This window comes from Harmonia axyridis, chromosome 3, assembly GCF_914767665.1.
Source record: "Harmonia axyridis chromosome 3, icHarAxyr1.1, whole genome shotgun sequence".
Taxonomy (NCBI): Eukaryota; Metazoa; Arthropoda; class Insecta; order Coleoptera; family Coccinellidae; genus Harmonia; species Harmonia axyridis.
In genome coordinates this window covers 39184729-39204244 of record NC_059503.1, presented here as the reverse complement: position 1 = coordinate 39204244, position 19516 = coordinate 39184729, and the positions used below count along the sequence as shown (strand labels likewise).

General features: G+C 33.3%; 1 protein-coding gene and 1 long non-coding RNA gene across 6 annotated transcripts in view; one reads left to right on the top strand and one right to left on the bottom strand.

Annotated features, from left to right (window-relative positions):
- Positions 1-19516, top strand: part of LOC123675002 (chloride channel protein 2) — an 82953-nt gene that overhangs the window by 49449 nt on the left and 13988 nt on the right. For 4 of the 5 annotated variants that reach the window (XM_045610219.1, XM_045610220.1, XM_045610217.1 and 1 more), the window contains one exon: positions 17362-17482. In XM_045610219.1, the coding sequence (XP_045466175.1) occupies positions 17362-17482 (121 nt within the window). Of the gene's footprint in view, positions 1-5951; positions 6196-10560; positions 10883-17361; positions 17483-19516 lie in introns of those variants that run through there. The other variant, XM_045610216.1, reaches the window with a different exon arrangement.
- Positions 12456-13772, bottom strand: LOC123675006. Its single transcript, XR_006746731.1, has 2 exons — positions 12736-13772; positions 12456-12664 (listed from the first exon to the last, which is right to left on the bottom strand). It is a non-coding gene; the product is annotated as an uncharacterized LOC123675006 (long non-coding RNA).

Here is a 19516-nt window from a genome sequence, read left to right as displayed (position 1 = left end):
AATCAGTATAAAAATACCTTTAAATTGAGGTATCACTCACCCCATCTTCCCTATTCAAAAATTGGGGGTGGGGGTTGTAGCAGCAAGGGTTGAAGCGTTATGCGTCCGTAACCTACATCTTAAGTTGTCCCCCTCGAAACAGAAATCGACCTGTCCGAGCATTTCTATCGAGAAACTTTATTTCGTCTGTAATCTCGTCTGTTTCGTTTTCAAATGGCCACCCTGTATATTTACCAAATAATGGATAACATTTGCAAAATCTTCCATAGTAAAAAAACTTTTCCATGTTTCATTGCAACTCTTGCTATCGTAGCTAATCTACTCTTTTCTTTTTATTTTTCTGACAATATTTACTAACAAAAAGGGGCATGTGTATGCCATTTTTGATAAGGCAATCGAATTACCTTTCAAACTCAACCCCCTATCCCATTTGAGATTTTAAGGGTTGATGGCATCACGCTCTCAGTATTGATAAAAATTCATTTGAACCAACCGAATGAAATGTGTCTCTACGAACGAAAGTTTACCTCTTCTTACATTTTTTCTGATTTTGCAAGGAGGCTGAGATATTAAGGGTAATACCTCTCCAAATTGACACACTGAATAAAATAAACCCTAATAGAAATGTTGATATCCTTCATAGAATTTATTGCTCGATAATGATTTTTGTGGGTCATAACAAAATTGAACTAACAATATGATAAAATATTCTAGGATTAGGTAAAGGTAAATTCAATTTTTCTTCTGTTATCAAAAAGAGAAAGTCTCCTAATATTCTCTTGAATCATTTTCCAATCATTTATTTGAATATTGAAAAAAATTACCAATTATATTCGAATTGCCATTGATGCATAGAAACTAAAAATAGAAAGAACAAATGACATTCAAGGTGAACAAATAACGTTCCTTTTCTCCATATAAATTTATTATATCCACTATTCAAATTACATCGATACTTTTGAATTTTGATTCAATCTTCAGATCCGAGTAAGTGGAGATATTAGCGAACAATATAATTTTTTGCTGACAGGAGTCTAAAATATACAAAATGTACGAATAAGAAACTTCCTTGTGTCGTTAAAAAAAGTTCTTATGGACATATATGTCCGTCGTTACTTCGTTTCTGAGACGCAGTTTGAGAAAAAAACGGTATTTATACAATTTCCTAAATGTTCTTAAACCATTTTGGTTTGAATTTAAGTCAACCCCTCAAATACTCGTACATTGAAATTATTAGGTCGAGTGGCGTCTAAGAGGACACCACAGCCAACAACATGGAGAAAACAAAAGTAGGCCTCTGACTTTTTTGTATTCTTTTGAAAATTCATCTTGTTTCCAAGAAAATGAATACCATTTCCTTCAACTCATTCTGAAATATATCCATCATGGACGACATAAAATAAAATAACTGGTTTGAGAATATTTATAATATTTTATAAATACCTTTTTTTTTCTAGTTCAACGCCCTCCTCAGAACGAAGCAACTGCGAACATATGTTCATAGGAACTTTTTTTTTAAAACTAGGTACCTATCAAATAACCCTCTGATGTTTCGTAAAGTTGTTAAGAAACACCCTGTACAAAATGTTTCATTTTACTAAAATATTTTTTTCAGTTGTATACGTCGCATTTGTTTATTTTATTTTATTTATTTATTTATTTATACATGTACAGTGTGTAAAAATAATTAATAACTGTCATAAATAAGTGAATGTTGTACATGATAAATAGTTGTCGTCAAATAATACACGACTTGTCAGAAAAGTAAAATACAAATATGAAGGCAAAAGCCAATATCGACAATGGACTAAAAAGGTGAGTATCACATAATAAATACATCACAGATATAATAAACATTTAAAACTCTTCGAGTTTATAAATAGTCTTTCTCAGTAGTAGTTTTTTTACATTTTTACTGAATTTCAGGTCATTCAAACTCTTCAGATTTTCAGGCAATTTATTATATAATTTCAGTGCGATGTGATTTGCTCCCTGCTGCGCTTTCGCTATTCTGTTGAAAGGAATGCTAAGTAAATACTTTCTTCTGGTGTTGTACTCGTGGAAGTCAGCGTTGGTTCGAAACTTCTTGAGATTTCGGTGGACATAAGTCACGGCAGCGAGGATGAAAACCGAAGTGCAGGTGGAATTCAAAAAAATCTGATGATATCTTACAATATTCAAGTTCAAAGTTTTCAATCTAGTATCGTTAAAGCACTAGATGAGAGTCAAAGGAGATTCTCGGTATCCACTGTTTCGAGATTTTTTTCCTCACTCAAGTACGTCAGAACACTGAATCTATTTTTTTTCAATATTAGCTTGAAATTTCGTCGGGCAACAAAAATGTTTATGAACAATTCAAATAAAACTAATTTTAGAGTTTCTAGACTTCTTAAGAAAAATTTTAAATGATGTTGACTTTTGGATTCTGAAACTGAAAAAAGAACTTCGAAATGATGAACCAACATTTACATCATATATAATACACATTTATTAAGAATTCTAGAATATACTGGAAATTGTTACGTAACTGTAATTTCCATTGAACTGGAGTTTATCAATTAATATTCAGAATAATTATGGCCGTATCCATACCACTTGACTCTCAATTGGAATTTTGTATCGTTCATTGTTTAAATAAATCTACTATTAAGCTGATGACAACAATAATTATCTATATTCTCATATCATGCTTATAAGAGAATTTCTGAGAAGTGGACTTCAATGATACTCAAAACCTTCAAACTGACTTGTCTAATTAAAGCAGAAAAATATATTCGCATTCGCGAAAATGATTGGGAATCCAGATATCGACTCGTTAAATTTCAACTAGAATCATTTATAGTTCTCATAAAAGGCAGTAAAAAGAGATGAGGCATATTTGAATGGTAATATATGTTCTCTTTCTACCGTTTCATTGAACTTTTGAATACTTAAAATTCAGATAAGCGCAGAAGATTAGCGGAATATTTAATAGTATAGAAACATGTTGAACATATTCCTCTTGACGATAATAATGTACGCAATAAAGGATTAATCTTAAGATTTACGTTAACATTGTCCGAAGTTAGAGCTTTTTATTGATTATTATACAGGGTGATTCATTGGTAAATGGGCGGAAACTAACAGAAGACACTGAGGTGAGTCAGAATATTTGAAGGGATCACCTCTCTTTAAAATCAAGATACAGAGTGTTTTATTATTGATTTTGTCAAACTCTACAATTATCCATAACTTTCGAACAACCCTATATATTTGCATGATATTTGGTACGGTTATTCTCTGAAACAACTTCGTCACACAGACATAGTAGCTGAATTTTCTTTTCAGGTCCGGCCTAGGAAAATTTTTTACTCTGTATCTTGATTATAAAGAGAGATAGACTCTTCAAATATAAGTAATTCTGAATCGCCTTAGTGTCACACCAGTGTGTTGTTGAAAGGTCTTCCATGCAAGGACATCTCTTCTCTCTTCTCCCTCAATATTTTCAGTTTTTCTTGGATTATCTGGAGGTGATATGAATTATGGTTTTCATGCAGTTGTAAAATTGTTGATTTTTCGGTTTCATACAATGTTCTGTATACCTCTGATGTACTTGCTTGATCTCGGAAGTATGTTGTATGTATGTATGTAAGCTTTCTATATGTTCCATGATGTTCAGCAGACTTCTGCCATCTTTATTCCTCGGTAGTATTGTTCTTTCAATGCTGCTTCTTAGGTGGTGCTTGTTTGCTTTTATCAACGTTCAAATTTGTTGTTGAGGTTGTATCTAAATTTCTCATAAGGAATTCAGTCTTCCTTTATTCTTTGATGATCCGTCGGCTTTGTTTTATTTAAGATATTCATAAGGATCGTCCGACTTCAATACTTATATTTCCTGTCAGTTTGAGGGAGCAGTATTATAATTATTAAAAAGTGAAATAGATGTATGTGATGTGTCTGAATGTGGGACCGCAGGAAAAAGAAAACAAGAAAATAATTCATCTTCATAAAGTAAGATATAGGAAGAGTGATTTCTGATAGATTTTTTGGAACCAATTGCATGCATTCGAGAGGAATTCATACTTATACAAGCTACCTATTTTCTGAAGAGGCAAGGCTTTGTTTTTGAGTAGGGGAAACTGAGGAGGGTTGATACATTTTTTACAGAATTGTTAATTAAAAATTTGTGTTCAACATTTACCAATCCATTTATGTCAGAGTGAAATTTAAGGACTTCGCTTAAACCTTCAGCAATATTCAATAACTGAAAATGGAAATTTCAACCTTGATTATGAGTTCTTGCAATTGTCGGTGCAAAGTGTCTCAAACCTCCCTATACATGGGAGGCTTGATACACTTAGAGAGAGGTTCGATGCAATAAGAAATAAGGTACAAGCAATACGAAGAAATCAATCTGTTATTTTCATAACACTACCTAATTCCTTCATAATTCGCAAGTCAATATTTTTATTTTACTACTGACACTTGCGCAGGCTGAATGGCACTCCATTTTATGATGAAGATTACGATTCAGTTTGCATCTACTGCAATTCATTATTTTCGGCATTCATCGGAAAATTGATCTTTTTTATTCTCGTCCTCAGGATCCAAGTCATCAAATACAATTTTTTGTTTTGTTTTTGCATTTCTGTTTAAAACTTTTCTTTTGAGCTGAAATTTACTATATCCAACCTCCCTAGAAGACAAATTTAGAGAACATAGGACGTGAATAATAATGGAGTTTATTTCGGTAAATAAACAAAATACATCACTGAGGTATAAAACATTATCACCTGTATGTGATATGAAATACAATATAAATTCTTAAATTAGTTCCATGCAAAAATCATTAGGTAAAAAAATTATATTATGATATTCGATTGAAGATGTACTACTGGCGTCTTTGTTCTAAATGAAATGGGCATCAAAAATAAAGTAAAGAGTTTTTGTTGATGAATAGATAAAACCTTACGTTTGTTATGAAAATTCTTAGATCGAATATGTAGAAAACACACTTTAAGCTTAAAAACTCTTGTTCGTGACGCAATCGTTGCCAGATTTCAACTGACACTATTTCCACTCTCATACTGCACTTGATAATGCCTTCCTTGAAGAACCGAGGCGGGAAATTTGAACGTGTATCAAACCTCCCCTTGTTTCAACGCTCATCAGTCTCCCCTACACTTTGATGGTCCAAATAAAAGAAGACACAATAACTGCAACAAGATAGGCTTATAGAGCTCATAAGTATAGCTTGGTGTACCTAATAGGTTGAAGATTTGTCTTCTATAGTTAATAATTTTTGGTGAAGTGTAAGATACCACAAAACGTTGGTGAGGCCAAATATATAACCTATATGTATTTATCTATTTTAAATATTTTCTATCTACGAAAATGAGCTACAGTTTCCACTCAAAAAAATTTAGCTAAATCATTAATTTTGCTAGTCATGCATTTACATCAGAAACGTGAAAAGATGTTGTCTTTACTACTTTCATTAATTTTACTTTTTGAATAGTTTATATTCAACAATTACGTGGACGAGAAAAGTAATAATTCAAAATTATCATTGAGCATTTATTGGTAGGTCAACTAACTTAACCAACGGGAGGAAGTTATAGATCCTTCCTTTTTGCTATGGAATTAAATACAGGAAAGACAAAACGATCGCCCTAATTTTCACCAAAACCCCGTGACACCGATTAGTGCTGAATTTTCTTTGAATCGTTTAGTTCCGGCCTACCTAATGAATGCTTCTGACATCACGTCAATCTTGGCCGTATCAATTGGCTAATGTCCCCACGCCTAATTGAAAAATTGCGACAATATACTTCAGATGAAGCTTCCATTTGTATTACTTCTTCGTCGTGAGCTTTGAAGAAAAGGGTTCTAGAACCGTGTCGTGAGTCTTTGATTAAGGATTTCGCGCTTTTTATCTCTTCCTCGGAGAGAAAATGAATGTAGTACCGTCGAGATCTTCGAAAAGTCCGTTTCTCTTGGGCGTGTAAAAGTTGCGAAATCTGTGGTTTTGTGCGAGTTTATGCATATTGCCTATGAAATCGAACTTCCATTTTATGCATTGGATTTCTGAATGAATATCTAGATATAATATAATCTCTACACCAAAAAGTCAATTAGTTTTCTGGAGTTCGAATAATTATTTGGTGCGGTAAAAATTGTTTTATTTCCAGTGAACTATACAAGTGTTTGATATAGGTGTACCAAGCTAGAAATGCTACAGCCTCTGAAATACAACTCCCAAACTTGTTTTTTTTTCCAAAATTATACTGGATATCTTTATGACTCGGCACACGAGCATAATTATTAAAGAGGACAGATTAGTTCAATCACGCTATATTTTTGTTGGTGATTTCATCTCATACATTTATTGTATATATAATTGCTCGACTCATTATATTAAAAATATCTTAAGTAGTAAAGAAGTCAATACGACTTAAACATATTGACAGGACTTGAACTTGGGATTGTTTGTGAAGAGCGAGTGTTTTTCATTATCATAACTGGCATTTATGAATTAAAGAAATTTCGATAGTTATCAGTGCTTAGCTTAGTAAAATGTCATTGTCTCTTTGCTGTTGAAGAGATCCTTTCTTGCACTGCATCATTTGTATCGGTAGAGACATTTTTTACACTTCTCCTCGAGAAAGTATCTTATGAGTTACTAGTATCATCCAAATTACTATGAATTGACAATTTTTTATGCTGGTCTTGATTCTGTTGCGAGTTATAGTTACAGAAGGTGCAGAACTCGTGCTGTCGGTTCATCTTTGGCTTGAGAAAATATGATAGGAAAAAAAATCAACTTGCGTGGCTCAGGGTCGAAAATATTTTTCAGATTCAGATGAGGATAACAGTAAAAAGAATTTCGTCTATTCCTACCCATTTGAGGGAAAAGTTAGTTTTTCGGCGCAATGTTCATGAAGTTGCCATCAGTCATGTACAAAGACTTACATTGCCTAGATTCGGTTCAGCCATGTTTCAGCGCTTCTTCACTTATAATGCGGTGAAGGTACATAATGTTTATTTAATTTCACGTGGGGTGCTCTCTTTGAAATCTTTGGGATAAATTTTGAGGAAAAGATAGTTGAGGGAACAGATGATTTGTAAGGATGGGTTCACTGTTGTTATCGTAGCTGTTTCAAGATAACTTTTTCTTTTTTATATTTTCTGTTAGTATTTTTCTGGATCTTTTTTTTTATTTCGGGGTTGAGTGGAGTAGCTTAAACTAGACTTCGCCCCTATATCATGTTTTTTCTCTTACAAGAAAGGCACTATTATTATTATAAATCACTAATCCAATAGATATGCTAGCCTGAATTCACCCGATTTTATGATTTGATGATATAAAAATCTATTAGCATTATTTTCCCTAAGGATTTTAGACAAACAAACCCGTCAACATTCAATTACAATTCGGCGAAAATAGTCAACAAAAATTACTTTTTTAATATAAACGAATCTGGAACCCTATATACCACGTAGAATCCTCGTGGGCTGCCAAAGTTTAACTACTCCTCTCTCCTCAGCGTTTTTGAGATCCCTCCACTTTTCAGGATGATTGAAGCAATCTCAAACGTTCCTCTGATTTACCATCCTTTTCTACCACATGCAAGAAATTCATCTAATTCTTTTTTTTTTCATACCAAACAAAAAATTATGAAAAAAGACTCTCCGCACTTTTTCCAAACTCTTTAAAATATATTGAAAACCTGAAATAAAGCGATGGTCTCTAGCGTAAAATAAAGCGTAGGTACTAATTTTCGAACTGATCGCTGAAACGGTAAAGAACCCTCTTAAGATGTTCTGAATACCAAAAGTATGAATACGCTTTAAATGTTCACTTGTCGAAAATAGAATGAGATTTTTAGATAGAACCATTGAAATTTAGGCCATTCGAATGAAATTCTAACGACCAATTAACGTCGAAAAATTACATCCTGTGCCAAATTTGTAAAAGATATCCAATTATTTTTGGGGAAACACCATTTTTTAGAGTCATTTTCTGGGGCTGTAGGGACAGAAAGATGCATTTCTCGCATTTTTCTACATTACATAAAAAGGAAAAACTCATATCGTTATTCAATGATACCTTATTCAATGATGAAGGTTGATTCACAAAGACTGAGTACAGTTTTATTCATTTCTCGTCTATGAAAAGCGCTTCTTTTGCTTCGAAAATTTTTAATTTGGTCAACCATGCACAATTGTGACTAAATATGCAATTCCTCGTGAAGAGTCGAAAACCTAATCTAAATCCAATTTGTCAAAAATCTGTATCGTTGCTATGTATAATTTTTTAGTAAATATTCTTATTCGCGAATTTCTCAAAATCCTTCTAACTTAAATACTTTTACATCTATTCGAAGCCTTTCTGTATTAATATCTCATAATGTTATTTGCCCAACTCACATATTGAATATGGGGTGTTGGTCAATTGATGTGTCAACTTGGAATTACGGATAATTTTCCTATGAACGGTGTGAATGATCGTATCGAATCGGTACTACAAACAATGATAATTAAAAATCTTAATGACTAAAAAGGAGAAAAATATTCTCTTTCAAAAACTCCCAATATCTCTATTGGTAATAACATTTTCCAAGCTTCAAAGAAGAAACTGTTCAACTGCGATTGGCTCGTTACGGAAATAATAATTGACAGAATAATTAGTTTTTTCATTTTTATTCAAATGGGAAAATTGTTTTCAAATAATGAGGAGAATATCCTGTTACCTCATTCATTATAAAATAATACCCACCCAAGAAAAAGAAAACGAAAAGAAAAATCGGTTTCAATGAAATTCCTCTGAGATATAAATGGAAATTCATCTGAATTTCCTCGAATTTGTAGGTTGATTATACTGCCGGTAACATTATTTGAATATCAAATTTATCGTATAATTTCAGAGAGATGTTTTCAAGGATGTTTATGGATACATAGATGATTTATTCTGCATTGAAATTTATGCAGTCTTTTGAACACAGTAATAATATCTCAGAAAGGTTTTTTTCCTGAAGAATAACAAAAATTCTCACAATACTCGTTTTCAAATTCAGAATAATTTTAAACGATAATCAAATTCAACTCGCAATATGTATTTCACATGAAGTGTGGGACTGCTTAAACAATGTTGTAGTGGGAGAGACTGGGGAGGGTTGATACATTTTTTACAAAATTGTTAATAAAAAATTTGTGTTTAACATTAAGCGATCCATATTTGTCAAAGTGAAATAAAAGGACTTCACTCAAACGTTCAGCAATATTTAATAACTGAAAATGGAAATTTCAACCTTGATTATGAGTTCTTGAAATTGTCGGTGCAAAGTGTCTCAAACCTCCCTATACATGGGAGGCTTGATACACTAAAAGGAAGGTTTGATACAATAAGAAATAAGGTACAAGCAATAGGAAGAAATCAATTTTTTATTATCATGACACTACCTAATTCCTACATAATTCGCAGGTAAACATTTTTATTTTTCTACTGACACTTGCACAGGCTGATGAAGATGGCGATCCAGCTGGTATCCATTCCAATTCATTATTTTCCGCGTTCATCGGAAAATTGTTCTATTTCATTTTCGTCCTCAGGATCCAAGGCATTAAACACACTTTTTTTTTGTTTTTGCATTTCTGTTTGAAACTTGAGGTGAGATTTACTGTATCAAATCTCCCTAGAAGACAAATTAAGAAAATATAGGACGTCAACATAATATGATATTCGAGTGAAGATCTGTACTACTGGCTACTATGTCCTAAATAAAATGCGCATCAAGAATAAAGTAATGAATTTCGTTAGTTTTTGTTGATAAAGAGATAAAAAGCCTTACGTTTATTATGCATATTCTTAGATCGAATATGTAGAAAACACACTTTAAGCTCAAAAACTCTTGTTGGTGACAGGATCGTTGATAGATTTCAACAGACACTATTTTCACATATATAGGCACTGCACGTGATTACGCCTTCTTTGAAGAACCAAGGCGGGAAATAAGAACGTGTATCAAACCCCTCCTTGTAACAACCCTCCCCAGTCTCCCCTAATTTTTTTCCATTAAATATTGCCTAATCGATGCAATTATAATTTAAATGGTTTAGTGAACTCATTTTAGATATTCAGAATATTAACTTTTTGAGCAGTCGTTTCCCGAACATAATGCTCTACCTATATAATTTCTCCACGATGTCCTTCTCAGGGTGAATTCAGGTCTCAAAAACCGCGGTCGAATTCATCTATAGTTAAAATCTGAGTAGGGGTTTCGTTAGTATTGCCTGATAGATATTCCCTGACTATCAATGGGCAGAATTTGTCAAATAAAATCTGAACAAATTTATCAGATATGTGAATTGGAATCGGTATTTCAATAAAATTGAACATCACACAAATTTATTATATTTCCAAAGCTTTTGCAAATCCCTTTTCGACTAGATCGCTCAGTTTCTTGCAGAACCAAAAGGGAATATCTTTCCGAGTTTTGCATTCAAGTTATAGCCCCGATGCGGGAGAAATACTTTGTCATTTGAATGAGTAATTATAACGCTCAATCTTGTCTTAATTAGAATTCAGAACGTTCAGAATAATCGCCAATAAGAGACGAGAAGATTGCTTGCTTAGTTATTGTTCTCTAATAAAAGAAGTATTGATTCAACTGACTATTCGAATATTTCTATTGTGAATTTGTGAAAAGTTTCATCGAATGTGGAAATGAGGCATCAACACGAGGAAAATGTCCTTTCGGAGGCCCAGTTTGGCGAAGGTAACCACGAGGATGTCGATAAGGAATGGGAAGAATTTGCAGAGCTCTTACAGAAGAAAAAGAATAGACAGGAGCAGCCGTTCTATCCATGTCCGCCACAAGAAGAGGATTACATAAACACTTTAGTGAGTCTGATCCTAGGAGTTTCTTTTTTGTGGACAAACCTTCATAGTTCAGGAACTATTGGGGCTGATCAAGTTTATTTGTTTCTCATTCTTCAAATTCAGAATTTGGATTTTCGTGCTAAAAAACCATCTGCAAGACAAATGGCGTAAAAATTCGTACAGTTATTGACATGAAGTAAATATTAAGAATATAAATTGCAGAACGACTAACTGATTTTCTGAAGCGGAATGATGTCAACTTTTAATTTCTAACCTTGTTCTCTCCATAACTTATCTCATCAAATCTGTTAGAATAACTAAGAAATGAATGAATAGGAAACATAACCGATTTTTTCTGGATTATATCTAGAATCTTATAAACACGTCAACTGAAATGTGATTGAACAGCCCAGATCAATGATCTTTATCATGATGCCAAGGGGGCACAGTTAACGAAGCATAAGTTAAATTCTATTATTTTGAAAGTGTCGTAACCTAATTTTTATGAAGAAACATTTTGCTCAAGAATGTGACATTAGTGCTTTTCAAAGCGACCTTCTTACTGCAAAATAATATACCCAACTTTAGCCTACGCGCGTAGGAGAGAAAACTACCCTCACGGTCAGTTTTCTCACTCCTCGCTAAGGGGAATTCACTGAATCTCAGTTATTTCAAAATATCAGAAGTATATAACTCTGTCGTCTCCTAGGAATTTTATCACTGTCCTTGAAGTACCTAAAAGAACAGCTTTTTGCACTATATTACATATACCCACTAAGTCCTAGTTGCTTTATATTTCTCTTGAGATTTTTGGGTACTAATTGAATTGTTGAGATGATAATTGGAATAGTTCTCGTTGATATCATCCCACACTGACACTTTATCTGAAACTCGAGGTCCCTATATTTTGACATATTTTCGACCTCCTTTTGACGCATGTTGTTGTTATTTGGTATTGCTACTTCGATGAGTATTGTTGTTTTTTATATTTATCGACTAGTAATATATATGATCTGTTGTAAGAGACTGTTCAATCAGTCAAAACCATACGATTCCATTACGATTCATACTAGTACGAGAGCTAGCAACGTCGGGAAAACAAGCATTTCAGGTAGGCTAGTTTTTAGATATGCTATCTCTCTCACTCCCCCGGACGTCATACGGGCTATCTGGCTGGCGGTAGTGGTTGCGTTCATCAGTGCGCATCCTACCTGTACAGGTAAAATATCGATTTTTCAAATCATTTTAAGAAGTTTTTTTTTTTTTTTATTATTTTTATTGAATTTTTCGCAACATGAATATATTATTGCCAGATATTTTTATCGTTGTTTAAATTGTGCCAGACGCTAATTTTGAATTGAAAAAAAAATTTTTTTCAAAATATTTCAGTATGGCTGAAATTTTTATATGATGTTATTTAAGTATCTAAAAACCTAAAATTAATTTGCCAAACAATAATTCGATTGTTAAACCTTCAGCCAGACCGATCTAAAAGTAAAAAGTGATGTGGTACCATTTTGCTTGGTATAGGAATAGTTGTCGAATAAATTACAGAGAAAGAATTAAAAACTATTGAATTAATTGTGGATTAAGATAGCATTAAAATAATTATTTATTTTTGTGCAAAATTAAGGTAATAATCTATCTCAAGGATGAAAGTAAACAAAAATTATATTTTTTAATCCATAATTGTGTCACAAAAAACGGAGGCATCTTGATAATTATCATCATCTTCATCACTACTGTCATTTTCATTGCCATCGTCGTCTTTTGGATTATCATCGTCTTGTAATAAGCTATTATCTGTAAAAGAGTGAAAAATTTTATAATCTTTCGGCAAAGAAATTTATTAGTATTTTATTTTCAATTTTTACCTTTAATGATAATGTCGGCAACTAATGATGGTAACTGCTCTCCAACAAACCAGATAAAATCATATGCACTGGTGGATACTCCGATTGTCATGCCAGGGAGTTTGTGGATTATCAGCAATAACTTTACTATAATCATTTAAATATCCCAATTCACACGAATGATGATAAAAAATAATTTCACTTTTTGACTGTAAATTTTCTATTTTGTCTAACAACTCTTGATTACTTAATTTTGTCATCCACTCTGCTATTTTTTTATAAATATTTGCATCATTTGAGGAGTGTAAAGTTTGTTGTTTACCTTTTGATTGCTTGCGATCTTTTCCACAAAAAAAACAAACTCGTTTAACACCTGAATTTGTTTCTATATTTACCACACTGTCAGGCTCAATAATTGCATTAGAAGTGTCAATTTCTTGGATAACAACTTCTGTTTGTGAATTCTGAGACGTATTATCTGGCAGGATTTTGCTAACATCTACTGCCGTATTTGATAACGAAGTTGAACTAGATGTGCTGGAAAGATCTACTGTTGACGAGAAATTAATTTCAGATAAATTACGATATTTTGTCATTAGAGCTGTAAAACTGCTGTAACAATTTCTGTGATATCCATCAGTGTCATCAACTTGCTCCGGTAACTGTACACTATTATATTTCAGTTTAAAATTTACACGTATTTGTAGAACTTCTTTACACTTTTTTAATTTATCTTCAACAAAAGTTATTATTTTTCCATTTCTGTCTTTACAAAAAACACATTTTAATTTTTCGCTAGCCATTGTAACGCAATTTTGTTAAAAACATTAAAAATAACAGCAACGAATACACCAATGTGACTAAACTGACGCCATCTTGATTACAAACAGCTGCTGTCGTCTATCTCGCTTGCGCAACTAACACGTGATTGTCTGTACTCTTCCAACATGCCCAATCACTTTTCACTTTTAGATCGGTCTGGCTGAAGGTTTAACAATCGAATTATTGTTTGGCAAATTAATTTTAGGTTTTTAGATACTTAAATAACATCATATAAAAATTTCAGTCATACTGAAATATTTTGAAAAAAATTTTTTTTTCAATTCAAAATTAGCGTCTGGCACAATTTAAACAACGATAAAAATATCTGGCAATAATATATTCATGTTGCGAAAAATTCAATAAAAATAATAAAAAAAAAAAAAAACTTCTTAAAATGATTTGAAAAATCGATATTTTACCTGTACAGGTAGGATGCGCACTGATGAACGCAACCACTACCGCCAGCCAGATAGCCCGTATGATGTCCGGGGGAGTGAGAGAGATAGCATATCTAAAAACTGGCCTACCTGAAATTCTCTCTCGAAAACGTTGCTAGCTCTTAGACTATACTCTCTATAACGTTCATTGTCCAGGATGGTCTCCGGTCGGCAGTATGGCACTTTTTCATGATGAATTTGTTCTAATATGGTTGCCAATTCTTGGTGTAGTATCTTCCCTACTGCATCGTGTCTCCTTTTATATTCATTTCCCCTAAACATTTGATTTCCTATTGTGATATGTTAGATTGTCTCATTCGTTGGACTTCTGCTATTATTATTGTTATTATTACTGAATCGGGGTTGTTGAAGCTCTGTTAACCTTCTGGGAATTGCGAGCAATTTGATCTTTTGTTCTTAACCCTATCATACAAACCAAGAAGGCCGTTGATAATGTTAACGAAGCCGATGACCTCCTTAGGAATCTTGGCTATTACTTCGTGGGTATCCAGAACTAACTATCCCATATGAGTGGCTTTTAGGCCAGACAACCTCGGACATTTGCATACTATGTGTTCGGCTGTTTCTACCTCCAATCCAAAGAGCCTGCAAATCTTATCTGCTGAAGTACCCATACAGTACAAAAGGTATTTGCACCGACAGTGTCCTGTCAGCAGTCCCATCACTACCCGAAGCTCAACTCGTGGTAACTTCAAGAGCTTCCTGGTATAGGTTGGTGAAAGTACCAAAAATTGTTTGTCTGAGCAAGACCAGGAGTGTTCCTCCAGAGGGTTATTCTATTGTTCCATCCCCATTGTCGGATAACTGCCTTATAGCCTTTTCCAAACCCACAAAAATTCTCAGAACTAGGTGTTAACCTTGATGCTCTTTTCGCAAGTTCATCGGCTATTCAGTTTCTTTCAATACTGCAGATGAGTATAATATGTATATATTATATCCCGTAGTAAATATCTTGTCAATATACCTCTCTTAAAAAGTAAGAGAATGGAACTAAATACAAAAAAACACATAGGCAGTTTTTGTGTTCAATGCTATATCGTGTACTTCACGAACTTTCCCACCAAAGCATATTTGGTGTCTTCATTGGGTTTTAGAACCACGCAATAATTCTCTCCTGATCTCATTACTGCATCGACCAGAAATCTTACCGGTGAAAATGCTATTATTTGAAGATGAGAAATAAGAGGTACTTTCTTTTTGCACCATATTCTGCGAGGTCTGATGGTCCGGCTGAGCAAGAACTAATCGTTTACGGTATGAAAAACTTTCAAAAACTCAAGTAGAATTAGCTTCTCCTTCAAACGATTCTTCAGCAATTTGATGCGTAGTAACAAAAAATATATGAAGAGCTAGTTGTCCGAAACTTTTGTGTTGAGACCCTAGGGTATGAAATCATCTACCAACGTTTGTCTACACAGGAATCATATCAATGGCCGTTATCTTTATATAATGATAATTTTTATGACATATTTCGTTACGCTCAACATCGGTAGACGAGCGCACAAACTAACAATATTTGGAGTAGTCTTCTTTTCGTGCTTAATACTTATTCCGCAAAACAGTAACATGAGAATGTTGACGCAAAAATATAACAGCCGAACAATACAGCAATTATCAGTGGAGTATTCCTGAGTATTGAAATTTATCGAGCTCCTGAAAATAGTGGATTTCACCACCTGTTCGTCTGAATCCGCTGCTATCTAGATACAATAATGTGTCCTATTAATTCGGAATCAAATCACGATTATTATCGATGTGTTTACTTGATTCTGGTTCTACTCCGGAACGAATTGGTTATATACTGCTTCCTATATTCGATTAATTATTTACTTGTTTCGTCAGATTTGATGAGAAGAGTTATTAAATAATTAAGGTCGGAAATTAAAGCCTGTCATTTCTACCCAAGATACCAGATTCATTTGGTTTTTTTGTAATTAATGTTTTATACGAGTAAACAACCTGCTATATCATTATTGTTTGAAACAATTTTCAAGTTTTCATGGAATTTTTGATTTCACATATATTGAGAATGAAACATTCATCATCATCAACATTTTGAAACATTACTGTTTTAACAAATATTTCGCTTATGAAGTCTCCGCGCTCGAAGGATTGAAAATGAAATCAATAAAATAATAGCAATGTCAAAATTGTTACTGACCCAACTAGTGTGTAAAGTGAGCATTTTTTTTCGAATTGGGCTCATTTCTCACTGTTTTCGAAAAGTGAATCTCAACAAACTTGAAGAAGAAGATATTCACAAACTGTGTACTTTTTTAGTGGTACAAGAAACCATGTGAAAAATAAGAATTTGAATAAAATCGAAAGTAGATCAGTAATATTTTCAGTTTTGGTACCGATTCAAAGATACTGAAAATAATACTTGTAAGCAGACCCAACCCTAACGTTATCTGGAAGTGGTAACAAATCGCTCTGAAGACGCCCTCCGTAGTTGTAGGTAAAATTCAGATGAAATTACTGAAATATCATGTTTAAGAAATCTATAACATTCTTGTCATGAAACCTTTCATTATTCTCGGAAAGTTTTCCACATATTTACCTCTCCATGTTGTACTACTTCTTCGAGAAAATACAATGGATAAAAGTATAGCGTTCTTGATTTTCATCATATATATAGGCTAGGAAATTCTGAGCCAGGTCAGGCTCCTCATGTTAGCAAGTTGTTTTTTTCTATGTTTATTTATCTCTTATACATCATTATATTATTCATAAGAACTTCAGGGAGTTGATGAGTAAAGTCCTGTAAAGGTTTCTTACGAAGTACGATAAGATGATATATGAAAACTAGCGTATTCGCCATTCTGCAACGCGTAGCTCTTCCTATGGAATTGAGTCACCCTGAAATAGTTTGCAAGTTGAAATATACAGGTTTCAATGAAAATGACAAAATATGATGTAAATAAACATAACAAGTTTCCTTGAATTTCCTTCCTTTTGAGATTACAGCAAAGCGCAAAGTGTAAGCTAGTAAATTTATAATTTTTAGTTGTTCCGTTGGTATACGTCCAATTCAATAACGTCTTTCTCAGTTACCTGAGCAATATAATTCAATTTCAAATACATTATATCCATTGGTAGGAAAAATAATCATTGCTAGCAAAAATTAATAAAAGATAACTCAAAACTGCAACCAGCAATGACAAATTTCAATGTAGTTGAGTTTTCATTCATTTCTCTTAAAAAAACCACTGTAGATACTTTATTCACACAATGGTCATCGTACGAAGTCCTACAACTTGTATTGACAATTTATATGTTGTTTCTACAACAATTTAAAAATCAATAAGTGGAGATTACATAAAAAAAATCTCTCTCTCTAATATTTTCGGCATTTTTATTTTTTCAGATGTATGGCCGATATAGCCGGCAACTGGGAGAATTCGCCAAATTGGAGGGATTGAAGCAGGCTGAAAAAAGGAGACTGAAGGAGGAGAGGGCGAGGAAACGAGAACTCAGGGGATATCAAGGTGAGTGCAATAGCAAGGTTTTGTTCAGAGATCAAAGGAACAATTGTCATTATCCACTATTTAGGGAGGTGTGTCAAATCGAATAAGCGATCCAATTCAATCCTGGAAACTACGAGTATTTCACTTCAAATCTAATATATCCCAATCACAGACGAGTCAGAATTCAATTAAGGTTTCCAGCAAACTTGTTCGTAATATTTCCAATCGATATAAAGAGTAAACCTGGAGTTGATTGGAAATTGAACAAGGAGCTATAAAATCAAATCAAATTCGAATCCAATCAAATTATATCCACATTAGGTTATAGTCTTTTTTAATCAACACAATTTCAAACTTACAGATCTTACAGATCTTTTATTTATTCCAGAATCGCTTATTGATAAGAAGTGATCCAATTAGTGATTAAGGATTTCGAAACAAATTGAAACACATATGCTACACGGATAAAATTGTTTCACTGCATTCGATGCTGTAATTATAATTTAAATTAAATTGCAAAATTAATATGGTTTAAGGTTTAAACGTTATTCACGACATTATTGACATTACCAACCCCAATCATTCCAATTTATCATGACGTTCTTATCACTTCACTGAATAAGTCCTGGTCCTAAGAATTAAAATTAATTTTTTCTTCAAATTTTGACTCGTAATAGTAATTTACGTAACAAGTCCGGAAAATAGGGTTTTTTTGGACGAATAGACAAAATTCCAGGACGAGCGTAAGCGAGTCCTGGAAGTCTGTGAGTCCAAAAAAACCACTTTCGGGCGTGTTGCGTACAATATTTTTTCGGCAACCATGTAAAATAACACTATCGCTGCTGCTTTCCATATTTTATTGCGATTGCGATCAGAAAACATGCAAATTTTTGACAACTAATTTCATATGAACTGTCAGCCGTTATCTCGGTTGCTATGGATTCTATGATTCTTTTCCGGCCTAGTCCGGGAAGTACGTACTTTCCGGACTAGGCCGGGAAATGCTACTTTCTCATAGAAAAAGCGTTCAGGAAGTGAGCACTTCCCGGACGGTTGCCGAAAAACATAGTTACCTTGAAAGGTAATACTGCTCGATCAGTCGATAATTCGACGATAATCGACACTGGGCCCCCGCAAGTGACATCAACGCCCGCGTGCGGAACATATTTTGGCGCCCCTTAAAGGCGGGAGCTGGAGAAAAGTACTACTGTATAATCGGAAATTTTTTTTTTTTTGAAGTTTTGTTGAGAATTTAGTGTAGAATGGTTGAAAATCTATCAGCAACCTTCATTGCCTTAAGAACTTTATGGTGTTTTTTGTAACATAATACATTTCAAATGTGTTTCAAAACTTAAGCTGTATTCTTCTATAAATTATTCATGAAGGCATAAACATTTAATTAGGATCAATCCAGAAATTGAATGGATGTTTTTCTAGATTTGGCTGCTGCAAATTCTTTTATATTATCAATCAATCAATTTTATCGAGTATCTCTTGCTCCATATCTAAGATTGCCAATCCAGAAAATCTTTCTTAAGACATGGTAGACTTCAAATAGTTTTTAAAAATTTTTAATTCAGTGAATGATCTCTCACCAGAAGCAACATACGCAGGACACAGGTAAAGTGAGAAGGATTCTTGAGGCAATACTAAGATTCGGTAGAGAAGAAGTTAGATTATTTTCAAAAATATATTGTGGAATTTCAAGAGGATTTTCGGTTCAGATAATGAAAACAATCTTAGGGCTTTTATCTCGTTGAATAAATCATTTTCTTTTACGTCACTCTCTTCTTTTCCTGTTATCAGTTAGCTTCTGTTGAAGAGCATGACAGCATTACAATAGATATTTGTCATTTAATTTAAGAATATCACATATAAAACAAAAAACGTTAACTTTATCTAATATTTAAGGAACTTAGTGTTTGATCAATTATTTTCTAAAAGAAATTTATTTTAAAAGCGATTTTTGGATCTTCCGTCTGTTCATAATCGAACAATTTTGGTTTATACTTTCGTCTTACAGTAAATAATGGAGAAAAACCTTGATCTATCTCA